Source organism: Cryptotermes secundus, unplaced genomic scaffold (genome assembly GCF_002891405.2).
Source record: "Cryptotermes secundus unplaced genomic scaffold, Csec_1.0 scaffold1552, whole genome shotgun sequence".
Taxonomy (NCBI): domain Eukaryota; kingdom Metazoa; phylum Arthropoda; class Insecta; order Blattodea; family Kalotermitidae; genus Cryptotermes; species Cryptotermes secundus.
The window spans coordinates 124,528-151,350 of NW_019721780.1; the positions used below are offsets into that span (position 1 = coordinate 124,528).

The 26,823-nt window shown below is 38.9% G+C and overlaps 1 protein-coding gene across 11 annotated transcripts in view; it reads left to right on the forward strand.

Moving 5' to 3' along the window:
• The first annotated feature begins 1,466 nt into the window (after positions 1-1,466).
• The window catches only part of LOC111875794 (zinc finger protein OZF), a 31,212-nt gene continuing 5,855 nt past the window's right edge, over positions 1,467-26,823 (forward strand). Inside the window, exons 1-8 of one of the 11 annotated variants that reach the window (XM_033750212.1) lie at positions 2,237-2,622; positions 2,789-2,906; positions 3,199-3,479; positions 6,724-6,857; positions 7,177-7,392; positions 10,827-10,994; positions 12,430-12,597; positions 14,161-14,304. In XM_033750212.1, the coding sequence (XP_033606103.1) occupies positions 7,381-7,392; positions 10,827-10,994; positions 12,430-12,597; positions 14,161-14,304 (492 nt within the window). In that variant the 5' untranslated portion in view covers positions 2,237-2,622; positions 2,789-2,906; positions 3,199-3,479; positions 6,724-6,857; positions 7,177-7,380. Of the gene's footprint in view, positions 1,616-2,236; positions 2,907-3,198; positions 3,480-6,723; positions 6,858-7,176; positions 7,393-10,826; positions 10,995-12,429; positions 12,598-14,149; positions 14,305-26,823 lie in introns of those variants that run through there. The other 10 variants (XM_033750209.1, XM_033750207.1, XM_033750208.1 and 7 more) reach the window with 10 other exon arrangements.

The window sequence follows — 26,823 nt, forward strand, 5'->3', positions numbered from 1 at the left end:
ATATGTATATAAAAGGGCATAATCTGCTGTACCTAGCCTGGACTGAGAGGCCGTGTAAATATTGTACATTTATACAAGAAATAGGTATACTGTAAATATGTGTAAATACAGACAATGGACAAATTACTACAGACCGACTAACAAATGACAGACCCGACCTCTCGTCAGAGAGGGCGCTACACATGGACAAGACGGTAACGTTCACTCAAGAGAAATATCTGGTCATGAGCCCCAGCTGGGGCTCGACACCAAGACAGACAGACTGACTGACCGTCAGTTGCAACGTGACTCTGACTCTGACTATTCACAACAGTACAAACGACACAGCACGCACGTAAACTACATGACTAATAATAAGAACATACAATCAAGAGAAATAAACGACATCTCCCACCATCAGGAGGAAAACAACATGACCCAATGTTGGCTCACGATATTTTAACATAATAACTAATTTTTTACATACAAATGGAAATTTTAATACAATTTTAAATACATTGGGAGGCTACTGTATGGAAAAGTGAACATCATATCGCGTGCAGTGGAAAATCCCAATCAGAATACCCAGCAAATACGCTTAAAAGAAACAGCATCATACGTAAATCTACTCTTCAAGAAGCGTCATCGTGAATGCCTAGGACAAACATTAAAACTAACTGTGATAGTGACAAAATTTATATAGTGAGCATTATTCATAGCTTAGGTGCATATTGTTAAAACATCTTATGTGACAGTGTTTCCTGATCGTAGTGGTGCGCCTCTGAGGATGATTCTTTTGAATCGAAACATGTGATGTGAATGAAGACTGAAGTGTTGTAAACTTCTATGTCACACTGGACTGAAAATTATCCACTTTGTAATTAATAGTGTGACGGACCAGAATGAGACAAATCAAACTACTCAATTGAGCCCACTTGCTGGAGCTAGTCCCTATCTCCGTACACCATAGCCAGCATCGAGATAGGGTATGTAAGCCGAACACAGCACAAACGGAAAATCCCACTTGGCCAGACACGGGCTCGAACCCGGACCGCCGCGGTCGAAAGCCAGCGACTAACAGCTTGAGCTATGACACGGCCTATACTACACTTGACGGAGATGTAATTTCTTTACTTCTGCTGTGATAACGGGGCTCCAGATAGGAGATATCGGGAGAGATGTTCACAATAGGGTGAGTGATGGGATGGTCCAGCAGAGACATGTGGGATGATTTCTTGTATTTCTTTTGTGTGGTGTTGGACTCGATCTGCAAGACCTTCCCTTCATTCCAACATATTTTGTGGCCTACCTCGTACGCATATTTGGCTAATTTCGATTTTTCAAGCAAACCCTGTGTGAGGTTATATTTGTGCTTAATGCATACATTTATTACTCTTCTCGTTTCACCAATGTGGCTTCTTGCGCTCTATCGACGCCAACTAGCGACCGTAGCGACCGGTAGCGACAGTGGTATTGACATTGACCGTATTTACAGGCCTACGTGAAAACAAGCCAGTGTTATTCAAATGGTTCAAATGAGAGTCGGCGGCGCATCAGTTGAGGTTATGCACATGCGTGAGAACGTAGTTGTCGTTAGTTGTTGAATTAGACACGAGAAGTTTGGGTATAAATCAAGGTACATATGTTAATAATCGCACATGTGTCTGACTAGCGGAACGTTTCGAAACGGTAACTGTGCCTGATATTTCTGTGCGTTGCAAGGTTGTGTAGTATTATAACAGTTGTTTACAGTGATACAAGTTTCTTCTACTAAGTAGCATCCTGTTTGCATATATTGCTGTTATTATTATATAACTCCACACAATCAAGAAAGTAGTAATACTTGTTGATACCGTTTTCGACTTTCATGATTCGGTCCCACTGAACAATCATCACGTTGTTATTACGTACATAAATTCAAGTCCGCCGCAGCCTGTTAGCAAGGTGTTTTTTTACATTTTTTAGTGTCGGATGCACCGCTGCTGATTGAAATATATTGAACTGTTTCACACTATTATTATTATATGATATCTCACAAAACAGTAAAGCACTGGCATCGAAGTTATACCAAGTGAAGAGTTGACAAATTCTTTCTGGCTTTACGCCAGGAATTCAGAAAACTGTACACATGACATATACGAGTAGATAAGTGATAGTAAAGGAATTTGCAGTGCCTGGAAGTGATAAAAAAGAACTCCGTGATTTTAGTCCGCAAGGACCCGAGGGACCACCGCTTGTCGGCGAAGTTTAGTGCCAACTTTTGCGGATAGAGGGTGTCGCGTGGTCAGTGCAACGAATCCCCACGGCCGTTAATATCGGTTTTCCAGACCGGAAGTGATAAAGCAAAACAAATGGGAAAGTATGAGCAGTATGAGTGAACCAGTGTACGCAAGGAGAGGTGTAGAGGCGGTATACCTATAGAAATGCAATGGATCATCGACTTCCGTTCTGACTGAGAGGTCGCATGTCGGCCATATATTTATTAACAGTTTTTATCAACTTTATAATTTATTTTTAAAAACTTTTACATTTTAATCATCTTTTTTTTTGTGGTCGTAAGTCGACGACCAAGTGTATTGGGAACAGGAACGAATAAAAGTTTTTCAAACATGTATTCATTACAAAATGACACCAGAGTTATAGGTATAAGATTCAAACTGGAAAGAAACATAAATTCAAAATAAAAATCACAAAATGAAGAAGACATAAATTTGTGTTTAAATTTATGTGAAGTTTTGATCTTTAAGATGTTATGAAGTTTTTTGTGTTAAAGAATTCTGCCACCTTCATGAATGTACGTTTGTTGCAGTAAACAGAGCCTAATATATCAGAGATTTGATCCAGTTTACATAATTATCAGTACCAATCGGACCACCTTTGGAAATGTATATACATGGTCTGACGACAAAGTTAACAAACTCATTGCGGTAAAAGTGTTGCATACCTCATTGCTGAATATCACTGTAGTCTCCTTCAAAGTACTCCCCTTGGGAAGCTATGCACCCACCCTTCAAAAAAAATTTTGAAACTGGTTTTGTGGAACGGCCTTCAGAGCTGCTGTCATATTACTCCTGATGTCATAAGTGTCATCAAAATGCCTTCCTTTCAATATTTCCTCTATCTTTGGGAACAGAAAAAATCCATTGGGGGTTGGATCCAGTGAATATGGAGGGTGTTCTAGCCCAGTTATTTGTTTACTAGCTGAAAACTTCCTTACAGGCAGTGATCTAATTGAAGCTCCCAGCATTCTCACGACAGCACACCAAAACACTCGTAAAAAATAGACGGCACTCAGAAAGAGGCTACCAAAGATCAACAACACAGCTGTGAAACGCTGATATGCCAATGTCATCAAACCATACTGGGGTTTCTGTCCACTGCTGCCATGGGAAGCACATGGTGTGAGTTTGCAGACTTTATTGTCAGACCTTGTATCTACTATTATATGGTCCTGTCACAAGAAATTCACTAAGCATTAATAGCATCCAAAAGTGATACAGGTAAATTGTCATTCCACATATAAGAGTAACTTTTTATCTGTGATTTAGCTACATGTGTTTAATATTAGGAAATATGTGTACCTTAATTTATCAACTATCTTTCAGTTAACCAATGTTTCAGAGAAACTTGTCACATTCATCTTCAGGGTCAAAGAATAAGCCTAGCAAGAAACCAGCTTCAAAGTGGGTAGCCTGCTTCCCACCTGCTTTCATCCAGGTTACTTTGCTTGGCTTATTCTTCAACACTGAAGATGGAGGCAACGTGTTCCTCCAAAACATTTTTTTGATATTCAGTGGACAATATGGCATTATATCCCAGAGATCTCTTCATATATTATCAAAATTATTATTGTTTAACTTGTAAGTTGTCATTGGAATATAGTAAATTGGTGGACTTTGTTGACTGTGAAATATGAGGCTTATTCAAATGAAAATACTTTGGGGATTGTTGGGGGGGGGGATGTAGTGCACATTAAGAATAGTTTCCATAAGCATGGAGGCTTGCATCTTTTTGAGACACTAGCCAGTGCATCCTTTGTGTAAAAAATTCCCTGAGATGCTGCTGCGAACTATTGCTTTTGACATCTTTATCTGACCCAACTGAAGGGAAGTCGTGTGCTTTTAGAGGGCAACCAAATATTTGGAAGTGACAGGTCTGTATTTTATGGGGCTGTACAAACAGCTTCCCTCGAAGAAAAGTGTGTGTCCCCAGCCACCCTGAACAGAATTTTAAATACTATTCCACAAGTGTTGTCTTTGAGACATATGCACTTCTGTACATGGCATATGTTATGCAGTGAATTCACATTGTTTTTTTCAATTCAATTCAGTTTATTTTTGTTCATCAAATCTACATTTGGCAATGGCGCCACCAGATATAGAATATGTCCAAGCCCTATTTACAATAAAATCAATCCAGAGGACAACGTCATTAAGATATTACAACATCCACAACCATTGTTGCAATAACTGATGATACAATGCTATAACTAAACACAGCATGCATATAACACTCGGACTGCAACTTATTATCATAACAAAATACATATCAACATTGTCAATAACAGAGCAAAATCATATCCAAAGAGTTATGGGCATACAATAAAAATTTAAAAAATGACTAGTGTAGTTTTATTTATCAGTAATTAGCACAAACATCCCTTATTTTCCATTCATAACACTCACCTAAAAAATAAAAAGAGGCCACCTACAATTAAATAATTAAATACAACATGCATGTAACTTGCACTGCAACTTATTATCACAGTAAAATACATATTAACATTGTCTATTACAGAGTAAAATCATAACTAAAAAAGTATAGGTATCCTGCAATAGAAGTTTTAAAAATGACTACTGTTGATTCACTTATCTATAATTAACACAATCATCTCGTGTTTCCCATTCATAATACTCGTCTAGAGAGTAAAAAGAGCCCACTTGCAAAAATTTTTTAAGGGAATATTTGAATTTATTTAAATCTTGCATAAAAATGTTTATACTATGTGGTAATTTGTTAAATATTCTAATTCCAGTGTAAGATACTCCCTTTTGAGCCCTGGTTGATTTATAAGTTGGATAATGTAGTTCATATCTTTGTCTCATATAAATGTTATGAATATGTGAATTTGCTACTTACTTGTCTATGTTTTTAACTATGAAGACCAATACTGAAAATATATACTGTGAATAAAAAGGAAGAATGTTTAATTTCCTAAATAAAGGCCGACAAGTGTCCCTATTTCATGCTTTCGTTATTGCCATAATTATTCTTTTCTGAATTTTAAATATTTGTGTACTATATGTTGAATTTTCCCAGAATATTATGCCATATGACATTATAGAATGAACGTAGGCATTATACGAGGGGGGACCCAAAAATAACCAGAAACAACCTGTTGCGCGCGCATGCTTTGTAGTTACGAGTTGTGCTGCTAGATGGTGTTAGCGGGGGGTCTCCCGCGACTGTTAGTGAGCTGGCGTCAGTCTGAGTTAAGTGGTTTGTCTGTGGTGCTCTGTTGTGTGCGTTCCTGTTTCAACCCTTTGGTGATTAGTGAGATGGCTGACCAGAAGAAACAAAGAGTGTGCATGAAATTGATGAAGATCGTCGAAAGACCATTGACCAACTTTCTGAGGAAACGAACACCTCATGGAGCACGGTCCAGCGAATTTTAACCAAAGGTTTGCACATGAGACGGGTGTCTGGAAAATTTGTTCCTCGCTTGCTCGGAGATGACCAAAGAGAAAACCGCGTGAATGTTTGCCGCGACTTGAAGAGTGAAGTGCAGTTTTCCCTAACAGAAAGCAAAATTTCACGCACACTCTTTGTTCCTTCTGGTCGGCCATCTCACTAATCGCCAAAGGGTTGAAACAGGAACGCACACAACAGAGCACCACAGACAAACCACTTAACTCAGACTGACGCCAACTCACTAACAGTCGCAGGGGACCCCCAGCTAACACCACCTACCAGCACAACTCGTAACTACAAAGCATGCGCGCGCAACAGGTCGTTTCCAGTTATTTTTGGGTCCCCCTTCGTTATCAATAAGCTCTCTAGAGACAATATTGAGACTAAAACTCTTATAGCATAACAAGCCGAGCTCAATTTGCTGGCTATTTGTTTGATATGTTCCTTCCATGTTAAAGTACTATCAATTGTTAGCCCAAGGAATTTGAAGGTATTCGTATTATTAATTTGGATATCACCATGTTTAATATTTAAGCTTATTAGTACATTTGGTTTTGTTAAAAACTGGACACAACTCGTTTTAGTTAGATTCAAAATTAGCGAGTTTATAGAGAACCATTTATTGATTGATTCAAGAGTTTCTTTTAGGGCAGTGTCAAATTCTTTAAGATTTGACTTGCAGCCCAATATGCTGGTGTCATCAGCAAATATAATTGGTTTTGATTCTTTATTTATTGTATTTGGCAAATCATTTATATATGTATCAAAAAGAGCAATGGCCCCAGAACAGAGTCCTGACCTAAATGAGAGCTCATTGATCCTGTTTGAATGGATTTTTCACCTGGAACACCAGCATTTAACCAGATCAGTACTGTTGTTAGCAGCACTGAACAATTTTCATTTGAATAATCCGGACACAATTGGAGGGCCGCTGTCATGTTAGAATATGTCTGTGACGGGGCTTGTGAGGTGACTATATGTAGATGTACTGAAGTATTTCAATGATGACTTGAGCACTTTGAAGGCTGATGAATCTGATGTAAACAAAATTAGAACATCTCAGATCTTTCATAAGAATTGAAGTTTCCAGGCTGAAGAAACATACTGTGATCTTGGGTGGATACACACATCTCATGGAACAAATTTCATCATCTACTGTGAAGATACTCATCTTGCCCCACTAGTAGGTAATCTTTGCCATGTGGAATGTTTTAGTTTTCAAGTAGAGTGCAGGACAATGCAGTTTCAACATGGCTTGCTGTAATTTGTCTACACTTTTGACTGTTTCTTTTGAGCCTCAATGTATGTGTGTTGCTGCTATGTGGTGAACATGCTTTCAGTATTAGTAAGTCTCAGAACTTGGATGTTCTAATACCAGCTGCATGAAGGTACTGTATATTCAAATGCCTAGTAAATTTCTTTAGCCTGTTAGAAGTATAAATACATTTTTCCATGTAATGTGATATATACTCAGTCATCACTTACAGTCAATGTATTTTCTTCCAGGATCTTTGCAAACCTTGTAAGTTTGATGCGGTTATTGTAAGTCAAACAGTGTCAGTGGAATACTTGCAAGCCACCTTCTTACAATATCCAGCGAGCATCATGTGTTATGAATGAGTTTAAAGGCTGTAGAAGATCCTGCAGTCTTTTGCAACAAGAGTTCCCAAAGTTGTAATACTGAGGGTTGAAGAAATACATGCTGCTCTAATGGAAACCACAGTGAGTGCCCTGTTCTTTTATGCAGGCAAAAAAAAAAGATACTTTTTTATTTTATTTTATTTTTCTCTGGATTTAAATGTGAAAGGTAAAGCTGCATGTGCAACAGGCCGTGGAGGCCCATAGGGCTGTGAGATGTCAAGGCTCCCACATTTTCTAGACACAGCTCACAGATGGCAGTAAGATTATCAGCCTTACGCACCAGCTGCCCTTTAACACCCCAAGAAGATTCCTGGTACACATTTTTGTTAGACACTGAGTCGATTCCAAGACCATAGTGTGGCTGGAAGGACTAACCAAAACTTTCCAGCTTGTAGCATAGTGCCAACTATGCTCATTTTTTGACAGGCATATAATTTTCCACCTTTTTAATTCTGTATGGATGGTATGAGTGCATCACATGGTTGATTGTGTTTCTATTCTGGCTTTTAGTTAACCTGATACTATGTGACACCATGGTATTGGAATATTTTATATGTCAGTCTTTTAATTCCTGTCACTCATTTGTGATGTGTAGAAAAATAAAATAAGATTATTATGCAGATCCTTTCATTGACAGTATTGAAAATATGAGGGCCAGTCAAATGAAAACGGGTCAGAAACCAAAATATATTAAAGAACATTTCTTACCTCAAAAGTAATCTCCAAAACTGTTAATACATTTATCCCACTGGGAGATAAGACAGTCAATCCCATCCTTGAAAGGTATGTGGGCTGTCTAAGGAACCACATCTTTACCCAGCCACACACGTTTTCATCCAATGCAAACTGATGTCAATGAATGTCTCTTTTCAGGTCTCCTAAAATGTGAAAATCACATGGGGAGAGATCTGGGCTGTAAGGGGGATGTTGAAGCACTTCCCAACCAAATCTCTGTAGCATATTCCTCACAGAGTTGACAGTGTGGGGGCGCGCATTATCATGAAGAAAGATAATGCCGTTCAATAGCATTCCAGGACATTCTGACTTTATGGCACATCTCAGTTTCTGCAAAGTGTCCTCATAGAGCTGTGCACTGATTGTGGCCCCATGCTCAAGAAATCTGACAAGCAGAGGGCCCTTGCAGTCGAAGGAGAACGTCGTCATCACTTTTTTGTGTGAGACTTTGGATTTCTTCTGTGGGGCAGAATTCACGTGTTTTCACTGTTGGCTCTGCTGTTTGCTCTCAGGTTCAAAATGGTGGCACGAAGTTTCATACCCAGTGGGAACATGGGACAGAAAAACATACTCTTCCTCATGGTATCATTGCAAGTGATCCAGTGATGCAGCCCTTCTCTGAGTCTTCTGTTCCTCCGTGAGTTGATGTGGAACCCACTGTGCGCAGATTTTGCAGTACAGCAGGTGTTTCGTCACAATGGCATATATGGAACCGTGACTTATTCCCATCAAAAGACTAATTTCTTCCACAGTAATCCTTCGGTTTGCCTGGATATGACCATCCAACACAGCAATAACATCAGGAGTGATGACAAGCCTGTCCTGGGCAAGCATCATCTTGCAGTGACACACGTCCCTCTTGGAATCTCTTATGCCATGCCAGCACACGCGAACGTGACATGCTGTGTTCACCGTAAACAACAGTCATGCACCAATGACTTTCTCATCCTCCTGTTCCTTCAGCAGTCAAAAACGCACTACACTTCGCTGTTCTTCTTTACCCCCCTCCATTACTGATGTTGGACTACTGCACGTAGCGATAACCTTACTTCCAGCACAGTAAACAAATGACTAGTGTGCAAGGACACGTCACTGTGCTTTCCCAAGTCCCCACCAGATGTTTGTACCATAAGGAAATTCCAGTGTTACCAACTTGGGTGAGTTATGCATCGTGACCCATTTTCATTTGACTGCCCCTTATGCATGTTCTGTACTTTGTGTGTGATGTTTTCATTTGGATTATATGAATTCAAAATCTACTCTCTCTTACCTGCATTAGAATTTCTTGAATTGTCCAGAATATCCTATCACACTGCTACCCGGTATGAATTTCAGGTCTTGACCAGATATCCCAATTTACTTTTATGTCCTCCATATCCCTTGGGGTGAATTCAAAGACAATACATTAAAATGAATCATGAGCATTTTCTGCTATGTGTCTGTCAGTTATAATCAAGGCACTGTATCTGTACACAACTACATAATTAGCTACTCTATTATGAAATGTGAATGAACATATGAACCAATCAAATTGTTTGAAAACAGAACATTTGATTAGTGGTGTGGAACACATGGATCAAGTGGAAATAGACTCTTTTTTGTTATATTCTGTGTACATGTACGAGTAATAAGTTCACTGTCTGTAATCCATTTGTTCTGATGGTGCTTCTCAGTAATCACGAGTCAGTAGGCACCCTGGAGCCATCACCCTTCTTCAGGAGTCATGCTTTTATTCCTGTTGCCACATTGACCAAGTGCAGATGGAAGACAGGTCAGATGCCAGTGGTGCATGCCTTCACATCCCACCATTGGCTCCAAGACTGTTCTCAGACTGCGCAGTACGTGCTGCTGGCCAGAAGGTTCCAGAATGAGAATGCCCGTATGAAAGTCTGTGGATGCCAAAAGTTCACTCAGTCTGCATTTTGCCTCATTGCATTGAGTGTGATTGTGGGTTTGGAAGAGCTGCACAGCATTCGTGCATACTGAAATAGTGTGAGAAGACACAAGTTTATCAGTGCAAGATGGAGAAAACAATGCATTTGTGCACAGTGGAATAGTAGTATGCTTGATGTCCAAACATTCATAGCTTCTGGCAATGACCATAAAAATACAAGGACTGAACTGAACAAAACTGTAATCTAATCCATTGTTCTCCATCACTGTGGAACTTGCTCTTTTAATAAAAGAAGAACACAGACAGTGTTTACATACAGACTGCTGAGGATAAAATGAGAACCTAAGAGGGAGGGAATTACAGGAGATAGGAGACAAATGCATAGTATATATCTTTGTAATTGGTGCTCATAACCACAGATCAGGATGATGAAATCAAGGAAGATGAGATGGAAGGGTCATATAGGACATTTGAAAGAGATCAGAAATGCATTCGAAGTTTGTCTGGAAATTCTGAAGGAAAGATACCCTGTGGGAGATTTATGCACAGCTGGAAGGGGAATGTTAAAAGAGATCATTGAGAAGAAAGTAGGAGGGTAGGGACTGGATTCCTCTGATTCAGAATGGGGACCAGTGACAGACCCTTGTGAACATAGCAGTGAACCTTTCGGTTCCAAAAAGGGCAGGATGTTTCTGCACTACCTGAGTGAATATCAGTTCATGAAATCACTGCATTGTTATGGTTGTATTAGATGCTAAGAAAAAAGTCTATATGAAACTGCCATTATATGCTTCACACATTGCAAAATGGTTGCAATGAAAGTATATCTTGTTTAATGTAATGCGACAACACTGTAATGATTGATAAGGGTAAAATGGTTTTACAGAACTGTATGGATTTCCTGAAGGTTGATCCTGGATTGAGTGATGGAACATGTCCAACATCTTCTCACGATGCAACTCAGGTCATTGACATAAAAGTTGAGGTCTCAGATACTCAAGAAGTGGAGGATCCTCTGCTAATAACATTACCAGAAATAAAGGCTGAACATGAGGTGAGATGTACGTCCACATATCCTTTGTTAGGCACATTTTACAGGTATCCAAAGTGTGTACTTTCTTTCCTATCTCCATCTGTCCTTCCACATATCCTGTGCTGAACAGAGTTGCTGAAGGGTTCCCTAAGAATTCCTTCTAAATGGTGCATTTTGTTGCACATTGCTTGTGCAGTACCAGTTCCATTTTGCATAGCTGGGTAGGGATTTGAAAGCTGGAGTTGGCTATTGAATTTTATATCAGAGGATTTAAATGGTGAGGATGCTATTGTTGATAAAATTTATATATCTATGGAACTGTATTTCTAAAATGTTATAGTAAGATCTGTTTAAAAGGTAACAAGTTTCAGAATTCTGTGTGTCTGTGTTTATACTACAGTGAAAACTGTTGTCAGAAGACCCTGTATTAAACAGAAAACTGCCCACAGTGGGAAATTTCTTTTGGCGCCATGAATTTAGTAAAAAGTCATCATAAATGCACCCAAAATAAGAAGAAACACTCTCACACAGAAACAAAACAAATAATAGAATTTAGCAGAAACTATTCTTAACACTCCTACCCCAAGGGCTTGATTCTTTCGTTTTCCCCCATACTGTTCTTCCTGTCTCACTGCACTCCATCAGTTGTATTATTCATTAGCAGGTGTCTCTTTTGGGGGTAGGTGAGTGAACACCAAGCAACAGAGTTGGGACGACACTGGACAATCCAATCCTCATCTACCCTACGCCAAACAATGGCATCCATACACACTTGCTAGTGAAATGTTTACTATTATGTAGCAAACAACCATGTCACTGAGATATTTATATTTATATTTAGTGGTAGGCATGGCCACCAAGAAAAATATAGTGCTTGATCTCAGCGTTAAAGTGAAAGTGATTGAAACAAGTGAAAAAGATTAGTTTTCAGTGAAAGCAGTTGTGTCGAAGTCTGATGTTGTGAAAACTCAAGTGGAATTGCAGCTTCAGGTAATAGTTTATATGATTTGTCCAGCAGGCTCATCATATCTCGGAGTTCCTAAGCTTGACATGTTTGTGTCTCTCCATCTCTTCCCTTTTACATGCCCACAACATGACATGGCGTGAATGGTAGCATTTACTATATCTTTGAAACGTCAACCTGCTAAAAGCTTTAAACTTTTAAAAGCACCTGCAATATCAGTTAGTACTGAGAATAGTAACATTTTCCTATCGGTGTGACAATTTGGGAGTGACTGTAGAAGGGGTTTGGATGGGTGAATGGATTTATTGACCACTTATACACATGACTTGGAAATACAAGCAATTACAGCACCATCACTAATCTCCACAATTCATAAATCACAGCATCCAATATCTGCTTCACACATTGCAAAATGGTTGTAATGAAAGTGTACCCTATTTCATGTAGCATGACAACACAGTAATGGTTGATAAATGTAAAATGGTTTTACAGAACTGTGTGGATTTCCTGAAGGTTGAACCTGGATTGAGTGATGGAACATGTCCAACATCTTCTCATGATGGAACTCAGGTCATTGACATAAAAGTTGAAGTGTCAGATACTCAAGAGGTGGAGGATCCTCTGCTAATAACATTGCCAGAAATGAAGGATGAACATGAGGTGAGTTGTATGCCTATATGTCCATCATTAGGCACATTTCACAGATATCCAGAATTGTGTATTGTCTCTCCACATCTCCTATGCTGAACTGAGTTTGTGAAGGGCTCTGTAAGAAATGGCTTTAAATCACTGCTTTTTGTTGCAGATTGCTTATGCAGTGCCAGATTCGTTTTGCATAGTTTCATGTTTAAGTTTCATGTGAGAAGGTTACAGTGTTCTGGAATATGATGCCACATGGTTTGGTACCTGGCTACCATACTGTGTGACAACGCAACTCAAAAGACAACGATATTCACAGTCGCTGTCACATTTGTCTTAAGCCCCCAAAATTAGATAGGATTCACAGTGAAATGAAGATGGCATTGCTTCCTATTTTTGTTCCCATCTGCTAGCAAAACATGTAAAAGCCAATAGCATGTCACGTTCTCTTATGTAGGGGCTTGTTATATGCCCCCTCAGAACAGAAGAACATAAATTAATTGTTCATGTCTGGGGTTAGGGTCTTTGAAAACCGAATCTGTGTGCTGTATTTTAAATCAGAGGAATTAAATGGTAAGGATGTTACAGTTGACAAAATTTATATATCCTTGTAACTATTATTGCCAAGATGTTCTGGTAAGATTGTTTAAAAGAAAATAAATTAAGATTTAAAAGCAATTTATTATCTCAGTACAAATATTATGTTTCTGGACATTATCCACCATCCTGTCTTTATCTGAATACACCGTCCTGTTTTATTTTTCAAAACACAACTTTTCAGAGACAGCATTCTGTCTTCGTCTTCAGGTAACGCCTACTCAGGAGACTCAGACTAGCTCTGTCAATTGGGCCCAACTAAGTAGATTTTACCTGAAGATGGAGACAGAATCCAGTCTCCAGAGAGTTGTGTTTTGAAAGATAAATAGGACAGTGTTTTTAGACAAGGACAGGATGATGGATAATGACCAGAAACATAATATTTGTACTGAGATAATAAATTTCTGAATCCTGCAGTTATACGTTTATACTAGTATGAAAATCGTTTTTTCCTTTAACAATAATAGATTCAATAAATTAAACAAAATACAGTGTATATAAGTATGAATATACGGCAGTTGCCTTTCTGGAATTTGCCTTCCTTCCCATATTGTGGTGGAACTCTGATTTAGAGGTTTTTTATTTGTACAGATAGTACAAGGTAATGATTACACTGAAACAGACTGTACATACATACAAATGAAAATCCTCCCCTATGCTACACACACATGTCACCACACAAGGGCTTTCATGCAACGGGACAATTATTATTGTGTAGACCTTCAAAGTGGGACATTTGATTGGTGTCTGGGTGGGGTGGAATGAAGTTGAGGTTCCTTGGAACTAGATTCCACCAGTTCTGAGTGAGAGTCACTGTCATAATGTCTTTGTTGAGAATGACAGCTTCATGTCCATTGCTCAACACTCACTGCACAGAAGAGCTGTTATCAGCTTGATACTGTGTGAAGTGGTTGTAATGAATGTATATCTTATCTCAGGATGTGAGAGAGCACAACTGTGATTGGTAATGATACAGTGGTTTTACAGAATGGTGTGGATTCCTTGAAGATTGAACCTGGTTGGATTGCCAAGACATGTCCAACATCTGATGATGGAAATGAGATGATTGATATAAATGTTGAAGAGGATCCTATGCCAGTAACATTCTCTGGAGCAGAGGCTGAACAGGAGGTGAGTTGTATGTACGTGGTCTGACAATAAAGTTCACGAACTCATTGCAGTAAAGGTGCTATATACCTCACTGCTGAATATCACTGTGGTCACCTTCAAAGTACTCCCCTTTGGAAATTATGCACCGATGCCAGCACCTAGTCCACCCTTCAAAACAATTTTTAACTGGTTTTGTGGAATTGCCTTGGAGCTGCCGCTGTATTACTCATGATATCATCATTGTCATCAAAATATCTTCCTTTCAATGTTTCCTGTATCTTCGAGAACAGAAAAAAGTCAATGGGGATCTAAATCCAGTGAACAGGGAGGGTTTTGCTTCCATTCTTGCCAAGTTTGACAAGAAATTTAATGTTCATTCATTACTCTGATTTGAGCTCTGACATTCTGCAATGGCACACCAAAACACACTCAGACTATAATAGATGCCACTCAGAAAAAGGCTGCCATAGTTCATCAACAACAACAACGCAGCTGTGAAATGCTGATATGCCAATGTCATCAAACCATACTGAGGTTTCTGTCTGTTGCTGCCATGGCAAGCACATAGTGACAAGTTCATGAAATTTATTGTCAGACCTCATGTGTGTCCACTGTTAGCACATTTCTCAAGTATCCAGAATTGTGCCTTGTTTTACTCATATCTGTCACTCTGTCCTTATGAAATATCTCCACTTTACTGATAGGACTTTGAAGAGTTCCTTAGAAATTTCTTCAGAGGGCTGTATTTTAACCCTTCATCGCCGGCGGGCATTTAAATTCCTACTCAACGCCTATGCCAGAGGATATTTAAATATTTAAATTGGAGAGTGCAACATTTCACTTAAAGTGTATTAAATTGGGAAGAACTGGTGTTTTGTTTTTCTAATTTCACACTACATTCAGAAATGTATATAAAATCAGCGTATTGATCAACACTGCTTTAAAATTATTTTTTGGCACAATTAGCCTATAAAAATTATGAATGATAATATCACATTACCTTAGAAGTTCAGCTGGGTGTGTTAGTGGTGAAAACATTCCACACAGGGTCCCGTGTCACACCAGTAGACAGTTTTTGACACACAACACACTGTTTCTGTGATTTTTATATCTTCGCAGTTGGTGGAATCTTGCTTTTAAATTTCTTTCTCTTAGAAAGGGCACTGTTTGTCTGACGAATGTCGACCCGGCACTTTATGTTCTACAGCATTAGCATATTTCACAGAGAGTCCCTCAATTAACTGAATTCTGATTGACAACTGATCTATTCTTTTCCTTATATTATTCCTACATATTATCATCACATTCAGTAATTTCCTTTTTGTCCCTTATAGTTTTGCATATTCTCCCAAAGGATGTTTGTGCTATTCTCGATTCTGTCATTTACCACAGAATTGAGAAAAGCACTAACTTCCATTTTCAGTGTCTAATTCCAAATCTGATAAAACTTTGTTCTGATTCGGTTTGAAGTAAACATATTCTCCACTGGTCATGACAACACAGCTTGCCACTTCATTCCTTGCAGCTGGCCTTGGCTAACCAGACTGCATGATGCATATTTATAGAACATAGGGGAATTAGAGTAGTTATCATTCATATAGTGAACTGTTTATCATTTGCTATGTAGCAGTCATAACACTCTTCTTAGAGTCAACATCACATCTCAAAAGTCGTAGATTCTCCACGTGTCTTCTCGTAGTTTCAATCCTGGGTCTGGTCAAGTGGGATTTTTGGTGGACGAAGTGGCGCTGGGGCAGGTTTTCTCCAGGTACTTTGCCAATCTTCATTCCACCAATTGCTCCACAATCATCCTCACCTATCATTTGGGGCTAGTACAATAGGCCAGAAGTGGCCGCAATACAAGGGACTTAATCCCACCCCACTAGCAATAAAAAAATAATACATATACCAGTGTTGAAGCAGCACAGTTCAGAATATGCCTCAAGAGAATCAACTTTTCATTCGATCAGCTTAGAGGATAGCACACAGTATCGATCTAACATATTGTAACATGTTTTGAGTTCACTGAAGACGCCATTCTGATTGTTAATTGGTTTATTTAACAACCTACAAGTATTGGCTACAATTAATTACAACACTGTTGCGGGGTTTCACACTTTATAACCCTATTTGCAATAATCAATTCACTCTGTCCTCAGTACTCAGTAGTCTACACGTATTAATTATGATACGGGAGCTATACAGGTCTCCCTGTAACACACTCCCAATTAATTCTCTGTTATCACAAACTGTCACCGATTATCACACAATAACTCGTAACTCGCCGCTGGCAAGATTCCAACTCAACTCGTAGGCTGCTGCCTTGGGAACTGTTGATCACACACTAACTCTCGCTTGCTGCCCAGCCGGCTTTTATTCCGTTCGCTGTTGCCTGTTGCCCGTGTCAACAGCGGCGTTGCGTTGCATTGCGGTGCCGCGTCACAGAGGGAAGCTGTGCCACATCACAGTGCGGGGGTGGCTATGTCACAGCACGGAGGGGGGTGATGGAGTGCTGACTCACCCTCCACGTCACTGCTGGGGGGGAGGGGTTGTCCTCCTTTGCACAACATGTCACAATATTTAGTTCATAAGAATTCCCCTAGGCAGAGGTAGGTTTGTATGGTAACAAGCACACCAAGTGTTGAAGTAGAAAACTTTTTCAAAGAATTCAAATGTATTACAACTCCCACAGGAAGTTCAAAGTGGGACAATGAATATGCGAAATGATAGCCTGAAATTTCCTCTTTAATTTCATACCAAAAGAATTACTTTACATGAAAAACAATGGTTCAAAATACAAGCTGAAACTTAGAGCTGCAATACGCGTGCAGGGTACGGAGCCCGGCAAAATGTGACAAACGCCCTTGGTGTGCCAGATACGGAGCCCGGCACTGAAGGGTTAACCCTTTGACGTGGTCATTTAAATTCCGCGGCCGCGGCTCCTGCGGTAATATATTCAGCCGGCCATTTAAATTTTGCTCGAAAATTATTTATTCATCATTGTTCTTAAATTCTATGAGATAGGAACATGAAACTTTCACTAAAATGATCTTAAATGGTGGTTTTATAACCTTACCTTATAATATGGGCGCCCTGTATCTCGGCCATGGAAGCAGGTTGTTTAGTATTTCAGCAGTGAATGGTACGCCTTGAAGGATGAAACTTTCACTAAAATGATCTTAAATGNGTCGTAGGGGTGACCACAGAATTCATGAAGTTATTCTAAGAACTGTCTGGTATGTAGTGAATGAAAGTAGAGCTTAGCTGGCTCAAAAAAATATTTATGGTCATCCCTCGAAACGACCACCAAGGTCAGTACGATAAAATGGAGTCAGCTGAAGCGATAATACATGAAGGAATGAGTTCTTTTCCCTCCCCCACACACATCCGTATCCTCTCAGGGGGTGACCACAGTGTTCTGCCTTAAATTGTGGCGTTTTTCTAAGAAATGGGTGCTATGTACTGTGCGAAAGCAATCGATTTTGCTAGCATAAATTTTTGTACATCCCTCTTCTAAGAATTCCAATTGAGTGTGTTTGTGTAGCCAGCTCAGGGCAATACGATATCATAAACACCAGGCCATATCACATCTCTACTGTTTATAGCTTCAGAGCAAAGAAAACACATCATTCATAACAGAAACAGCTCGCAATAGCCACAGGAACGTTGCTGCAAGACAGGCATATGTAACAACGACTTAGCGCTCTTAAACGCGTGTGTCAATAAATACAGTCCTCCTGACAACAGGCCAGTGAAAAATCTAACAATCTACAGCAAAACCATCAATTATTATGGGCGTTATAACATACGTGTGCAGCTGGACGAAACATACACGCCGAACCCCCCCAGACGATTTAAATCCCAGACGAAGCATACACGACGAACCACGGCAACGGGTTAATGAACATTGCTTGTGGAATAAAAGTTCTATTTTGTTGGGCACTGTTTTTCATGCATGAAATAAAGTTTAAAGTCAGAGGGTTACTATCCTGTGGGATGTGATGCCATGTAGTTTGGTACATAGCTACATGCCATGCAGGGAATACATATAAGTGTTCTTCCCATGTAGTATAATTTTACATGGTTGTATGGGCATGAAATGTGATCTCCCGTAAAATGGAACAACATAGTTTACCATTGTCTGTCTGGAATTAGGAAATTTAAATACAGGGCTGGCTTCTGGATTCTGAATTGGATTATTTATATGGTATAGTATTGCAGAAATATATTCATCCTTGGAACTGTCATTACTAAAATATTCTAATATGAACTATTTGAAATATAGTAATCTGTAGTGCTAGTTTTATACCATTATAAAAATCATATCCACTAACATTTAATATTCCTGAAATAGAAATATGTTTTCTGTTTAAATTTTAAATGTAAACGTTTTTGGAAATGTGTTCCTTCACATTTTGTGTCAGGTATCATATTAAGGCGAAGACTTCTTCTGTTTTCTGGGATATAACACTGTGTAATTAGTTAAGATGTGTTCATTTTATGGTAAATGTGAAGACACTGGGTCACACTGATAGACTGTACCGTTTGAGCACATACACTTAAATTCATTCTTCATTCAAAGAGCATTTGACACCACACAAGGTCGATCCAACAGCAGGATAGTGGTCAATCTATTGACCTTTGCAAAACATTTAACTGACTTGAAGAAAGCAGTCCTCTGGGATGTGGCACCATGTAGATGTGGTGTTAACTGACGTTTCGGAGGAATGTATCACCTCCATCATCAGGGTAGAAGGAAAAATAAGAAAATCCGCGAGCAAAGAGACAGTGAGAACCGGTGCAAGCAGACTGGACTGATGTTGGAAATAAACTCAGCTATGTAAGAGCAGGGAAGGGGGGGGGGAAGTCTACATGGGAAATCAGTGGAGATGGAGAGGGGGTGGGTCTGGGACAGAAGCAGGGTTTTGTATAGGATGTTATGTCAGGGGAGAGAAAGGCAAGGTTAATGGGTGNTTTAACTGACTTGTTGGTGTGATGGATTGAAGGTAAGGTTCCATTGGGCTAGTTCCAACAGTCCTGATCTGAACTCACTCCAAAATTTACTCTTGGCAAATTTCAGCTGCAGAATCATAGCTTCAGTATTTCTGCAGGCATGCTCATCATAATTCATGGTTTCCAACCTTGAAACATGTTTCTGTCTGTTGCTCTCACTTGCCATGTTGGCTTCATAATGTGGCATGAATACTTGTATTTACTGCCCCTTATAAATATCAGCCTGCCTGAATATGCCCAGGCCTTTCACTTATATTAGAAGACAGTCTGACAGACCATAAGCTAGTTTACATAGCAGTGTTTCTGAAACATTTCTGAAGTGGGGACCACTTTTATAAGTCAGAACAGTTCTACGGACCACCTTACTCTTGTTCCCTTCAAAAGCAAATTTATCATTTTTTTAGCATATGTTAATACCAGTATAATTATATTTAAAATAGAATTAATTAAAATCAATTTTGTATTAGTATAAAGTAATTTAATAGAAGAAAATTCATATTCATTTTCTAACAATTCAAGGCTATTAGAATTTGGATAATCTTTAACTTATTAGCTAAAAAAGTAAATAAATGTTGGTACTCACATTAATGAGATGGGTGAGTCTGCCGATTCTTGCAAAGTTGTTCTATATTTGGATGTATGCTGGTAAGCTTAAGTCAGTGATTGTCACATACATTGAGTCGATTTCAGTACTTTGTTTTTATTTGAGTTAGTGATGAAAACCTTTTCTCACACAGATACATAGAAGCAAACTGAATTATAATGTTTAAAGCACCATTGTACAGTTCACTATATTCTCTTTTCACTGGTGATGATGTCCCAGAAATTAACCATACCTTCTGCTTGGAATTTCATTTGAAGTCCAGTGTCATTTGAGAGATCAATTAACTGTTCTCTTTCATACAATGAAAGTTTGTTATTTTCAATATTGCAATGGAAAGGATCACAAACCCATGAAAATTCGTCATATTTACTTGGAAAATAAGTTTCAAATTGTGATCTCAGAGTTTTGAGATGCGAACATATGTCATTGCATATTTCTTTTTCAATAACGAGATCATTTTTAACTAAAAAAGACTATGATTGGAAATGGTGAAAAATTCCTGTTTTACACAACTGACCCACAAACCAAGTTTCCTCTCAAACCCCTTTATTTTATCATGGGCACTGAGAACAGTCAAAGAATTACCTTGTAGAGAGAGATTTAGTTCGTTTAGTTTTGAGAATACATCTGAAAGATATGCCAATGTACTTAGCCACATGTCATCGGCAAGAAATGACATAAAATCTTCGTTCATTTCGTTTACAAATAACGGGACTTCCTGTCTTAATTCAAAGATCCTTGTGAGCACCTCTCCCCGTGAAAGCTAGCAAACTTCAGAATGAAGAAGAAGCTGTTTCTGCTCGCTACCCATGTCTTCGCAAAGTAATGAAAATATTCTTCTGTTCAGAGGCCTTGCCTTAATAAAGTTGATTATCTTAACACTTTGGGGACCACACACCCTTTAAAAGGCTTTTCGCTTTTAAACATGGCGGACTGTTCACGTGTTAACAGGTTTTTAAAACACAATAAGTTGCAACACACTATACATCTCTCTGGCTCCACCTAGCTAGCACGTAGCTGCTTGCAGCTGTGTTATAAGGCTCTGGAATGTCTGCTGACCAATCATTTACTAGACCTCGATGTAACTCTATGCCCCTGCAAAGGAAAATAAATGCCTTTATTTCTTCAAGCTTTATGTAGCAAGCTGTCAGTCAGTAGTTCAATATGGATCAAAGACCAAAGCGGTTGACACCCAAGCGATTTCTTGGAGAACAAGAAATATCTGACTTCTTCTCCGATGAGCTATCTGACATCCCTTGTGAGTCTGCTAGTGATAGTGACTCACAATCTGATAGTGAGTGTGGCAGGGGTGAACAAAAAATTGTGACCACAGACAGTGAAAGTGACCGTAGCTGTGACGAATGTGCGGGTAGCAACATTGCAGGGACAGCCACGTGGGGAAAAGTAGACAAAACGCCTGCTTTGGGACAGTTTACTGGAAATCCAGCGGTGAAGCAAATTCCATCGGACCCAACGCAAGTGTCTGAAGTAGCAGAACTGTTTTTTGGAGATAGTTTCTTTGACATGCTATGTCAGGAAACTAACAGATACTATCTCCAACACCATGAACATTATGACAGAAGTTATAAGGCGTTGAAGTGGGTAGATGTCACTTCAGCAGAAATGAGAAAATTGTTTGCAATTATCTTTCTAATGGGCCATACAAGGAGGGATAATCTGAAAGAGTATTGGTCAACAGATCCATTTTTAGAAATTCCAATTTTCGGCAAACTAATGAGCCGTAAGAGATTTTAGCAAATTTGGTGGTGTTTGCATTTCAATGATAATGAACTGCAACCACAATCAACAAGCAGGCTTTTCAAAATTCAGCCCTTATTGAACTTTTCCTTTCAGAAATTTCAGACAGTTTATAAGCCAAACCAACAACTGTCTTTGGACGAATCTGTGATTCCTAGGAGGGGAAAGCTTCGTATGCGAACATATAATCCTGGGAAACTTACAAAGTATGGCCTACTTGTTTGTGTAGTTACTGAAAGCACTTCAGGCTATATTGGAAATTTAGAAATTTATTCTGGTGAAGGAAAGAAATTACAAGAAACTATTCTTTCTGTTTTGGAACCCTGTCTTGATCAAAATTACCATGTCTATCAAGACAATTATTATAACTGTGGCAACTGCAGAACACCTATTTTCGAGAAAAGTACATGTTTGTGGAACAATTAGGGCGAATAGAGGCCTTCCTCCAGATCTGAAAGAGGAACGTAAATCCCTGAAACGTTGTGAAACCACATTCAGGAGGAAGGGGGATATTCTTCTTCAGTCCTGGAGGGATACTCGTGTTGTGAATATGATTTCCACAATTCACAATTCGAGCATGGTTGATGTTCAAAGGAGACATGGACAGATAAAGAAGCCTGTTTGTATTTTCTGAGTATAATATGTTCATGAAGGGAGTTGATAGAGCCGATCAGTACTTGGCCTATTATTCTCTTACTCAGAAAACAGTAAAGTGGACAAAGAAAGTTGCCTTGTGGCATATAAATTGTGCCATTTTAAATTCATTTTTGGTTTTCAAAAATCTAAACCCTCATTCAGAATTGAAATACAAGGCATTTCTGCTGAATGTGGCAAAAGCCTGGGCTACAGACCACACGGTGGCGGCAGAACCAGCGGCAGACACAGTCTTAGTACGACTGGGGCCATCTACTCCCACCCCATGCAGGCCTCATTTTGACCCCCCTGGGCGACTTTCGGGTGATATGCAGAAACATACCCTCGTGAAAATTGTGAAGAGTGAACATTTCAAGGGGAAGCAGCCTTCTAGGCAATGCCATGTTTGCGCAATTCACAAGAAAAGGAGTAGGACTGCCTACATTTGCAAGTTTTGTGTAATTCCACTTCACAGAGGGGAATGTTTCGAGAAATATCACACCCTCAAGCACTTCTAAAAGCATTGGTAAGTGTTCTCAAAAAATTTTAGTTCATAAAAGTAATTAGGAGATTTTATATTAATTTTTAAAGCGAACAGTGCACAAGTTAGGGTGGTAGGTATAAAAATGCCAGTCCGCAGGGTGATTTAAATATTTAAATTGACAGTCTGCAAAGTGTTAATGCTGTCTTCTAACACGGTTTTGAATTTAGATGACATACCTTTGGCCGCCAGGGCTTCCCTATGAATGAAACAATGGGTCCAGGTAACATCAGGAGCCACATCTCTGACTTTAGCTACAATGCCACTATGCCTACCAATGAGCGCACGAGCCCCATCCGAACAAAAACCTACACATCTTTTCCATTCAATTTCATGCTCTTACATGTACTCATTAAGAACTTTAAAAATTTGTTCTCCAGTTGTACGAGTTGGTAAAGTCTTTGAAAATAACATATCTTCATGAATGGCATTGTTAAACTCGAACCTGATATAACAATTCAACTGCGCATCATTCGAAACGTCTGTTGTCTCATCTATCTGAAGTGAATAAAATAGACTTTATTTTATTCTGCTGATAAGTTCAGATTCTGTGTTATTAGCCATGTCATTGATTCGGCGTGTAACTGTATCGTTTGAGATTGGTATTAAATCAATGTCCTTAGATAATTTTTCACTAAACATTGTTTTAACTATATCTTTTGCAACTGGAAGTATTAGGGTCTCCTATAGAATGAGGTGAGCCGCTCTTTGCGATATGAAGACTTGTAATATAGGAAGTTTCTAAGGCCTTCTTAGTTGCCAAACCTACATTAGAAACAACTTTCATTTCTTTGTTCATATTTTCAACACATTGTTGAAAAAATTTGACAGGTTTGCTTTTTACACTTGCATGTTTCGTCTCTAAGTGCCGTTTTAATTTCGCGGATTTCATGCACTCATTTGAAAGCACTTCATAACAAACAGCGCACCGAGGTTTTGGTTCACTCTCATTGCCACACCAAGTAAATCTAAGTTCCAAATAACTCTTGTCATATTTACGAAAGTATTTTCTCTTTGAACAGCTACCACTAGATATTTCTTTAATGGTACCATAATCGCTGATTTTAATATCTTCACACACATCTTCTGAACTATCAGCACTGCCTAAATGAAGTGAATCATCATGTTCCATTCTTTTCAAAGATCCGGATCGAAGTCAGTTTTCCGTTATGTATAATGGCACTATTTAACACAGACAACTGCTAGCATGTGCCACATAAGAAGGATTTCAAACAGGTAACTGCTAACAGACAAGCGACAAATCAACAGTGCACAGAATTTGTTATAAGTTACTTGTGATTGGCTACAAAAAATAGAATTAGAAAAGTGTAATTTGAATTCTTGGATATGATTGCCCAGATTTTAAAAGAGGCTGAATCTAAAATTTCTCATATTGTCATCTGGAAAAACAGAAATAAAAAAAAAATTAATGCAGGAACATGCCCGATTTTCAAGAAGTAAAGATGGAATTTGGCACGTTCTATTATTGGTGTATGACATATATGACCATTATAATGTGCAGATAGAGCAGACTGGGTGTCTGCAAAACTGTTTAAAAAGTCATAAATACATGAAAAGAAGGTTCGCTACTGTGGTCCACTGTTATGAATTTGGGTGGTCCCTGGCTGGGTTAGAGGCATGGCACCAGACATACAGGGAAGGGATGGTGAAAAGCACCACAGTCATAGTGCTTTAAATCCCTCTTTTGTTACTGAGAGTAGAGTGGATAGTCGGTAGGCGGGTAGGGTAATAAGTTTCATAAAATGTCACTACTGGGAGAAAAAGTGAAAGACAATTGCCATGTGTAATTTCCAAACTCTGAGATTTTCAGCTATAGTGTGATACCCAATTCATTTGAATTTTATTTTTTCTTCTGTCTTTTTTTGAAGGACCGCAAGGGCACACCTCGAGGACCACTTGTGGTCCGTGGGCCATAGTTTGAGAAACGCTGCTGTGAAGTGCTCTACAGGAAATATGCAAAATAAATCTTTACTGTTACATGCCTGTTTGATGAGAATGTTGGAAGATTCCCAGCACCTTTAGAAGCTGCATCATAGCTTTGCTCTTGTGTTACCACAAGCTTTAAAATCCTCCCCACTACAAAGACCCACATCACATTCCTTTTCTGCTCTTTCTTTCACTCCATATGCAGAGCAAGCACAGTAATACACACTGCAGAATTGAATGGGCCATTGATTGCTGGTGTTTACCTCAAGCTGAGTAACTTGTTTTTGAAAAGCCAGTGGTCTAACCAGGGTTCATCGTGGTCGAAGTAATTTCACAGCCTTTACATAAAATTCTGCATAAGGTCAGGTCAGAATTGTCTGGGACTCATATTTGCACCGCCTGAATTCTGGAGATGGAAGGTGTTCAGAATTGTCAAGTACAGCAGGTGTGAAGATAGTTTTTTGTCCACTTCCATGTTTGGCATAGAATTAAGTAATAGTTCACCTTTCTATCACATGGCACTTGTAGTTCTGAACGATTCTTGGCTTTATGGCACTTCCATGCTGGTTGCAGAGGTTATCTTTTGCTGATGGATTGTTCATATTTACCCATATTCTTACAAATGTTTATCTATCAAAACCATTGCTGTCAAGTCATCTCTTGTCATAGAAGAAATATTATCTCATGCAGGAGGTTCTGTGTGATAATCCTTTCCATTATGTCTGACTGGCCTATAGACATTGGTTTTCTTGTTGGGTTTAAGGTTTTCACACCTGTGACCATGAAGAGAATGGTCTTCTCTCTTGCAGCTTGGTGTTACACTCCTGAAGGCTTTTCATTTTTTGTCTGATCATGGAATTAGTCAGGTGATGAAAGGAAGTTTTGTCCATATGTAGCTCATTTCCTTGTCTTTTCACCTTTTCGTGTTTTGCATTTGCTATGCTACTGAAGGTCACACATGTCCTGCCCTTCCCTAAATAAATATCCATATTATATGTGCAGCCTGACGTGCCACACAATTAATAAATTCTTATCCCAGATCATTTATGTTTCATGGGTACGTTTTGTTTGAGAATTACCCTCCCATTAAAGAGAACTGTAACTTCACTGCCAGATGTTCGGAAGGGGTGTGACAATCTGAATATTCATCATTCATGAATATTTATTGTAATCTCCATAGTCTTGACACAGTTCAGGTCATTATTGTCAGGAGCACCGTCATTGTTTGAAAAGCAGAGAAATCTAAGGTTATGAGGAAATCTGTCATGTTTCATTGTTTTGCCATAAAAAGCTACAGAACTGTTCATTAGTTAATAAGTAGTCCTTCGGGTTGTTAACATATGTTGTGTCCAATTTTAATAATAATTGCCAGTTACAGGAACATTTCACTTTCTCTGATATCAGATATTTGAGAAGGTCCCCCATCCAGGAAACCTATCTCAATGTGGTGCAAAATTGTTATAATATAAAGTGTATCTTAACTGCTTTCTTGTAATGAGAGAGCGCTATCATGATTGATATGACTGCAACAATTTTACAGAGCTGCAGATATCCAATTGTTGGACTTTGTTCCTACAGTGGCATTGTCTCATGGAAATCAGATTCATTGTAAAAGTTGAAGAGGCCTCAGATACTCGAGAGGTGCTGGATCCTCTGCTTATAACATTTCCAGGAATAAGAGATGAACATAAGGTGACTTATATGTGTGTGTCCATTGTTGGGCACATTTCACAAATATCCAGAATTGTGTATTGTCTTCCTCACCTCCATCTGCCTGTTTGGCCAAGTGAAACATTTAGCTGTAATGAATGCACCTTGTGGAGTTGAATTATACAAGGTGTGTTCAGAAACTTCCTGGAATTTTTCAGTAATAACTTTGTTTTGAGACTCACAGCATAGTTGCACTTATACTCTTAAAAACTATTTCATTTAGCAACAGTGCCTTGCTCCCGTAGCATTTTCTGCTTTTGGAAGCACTCTTAAAAGGTTGTTTGTTGATTCATAATGATGTTCTGTCCATTCTGAAATTATCCTCCATTCAGCT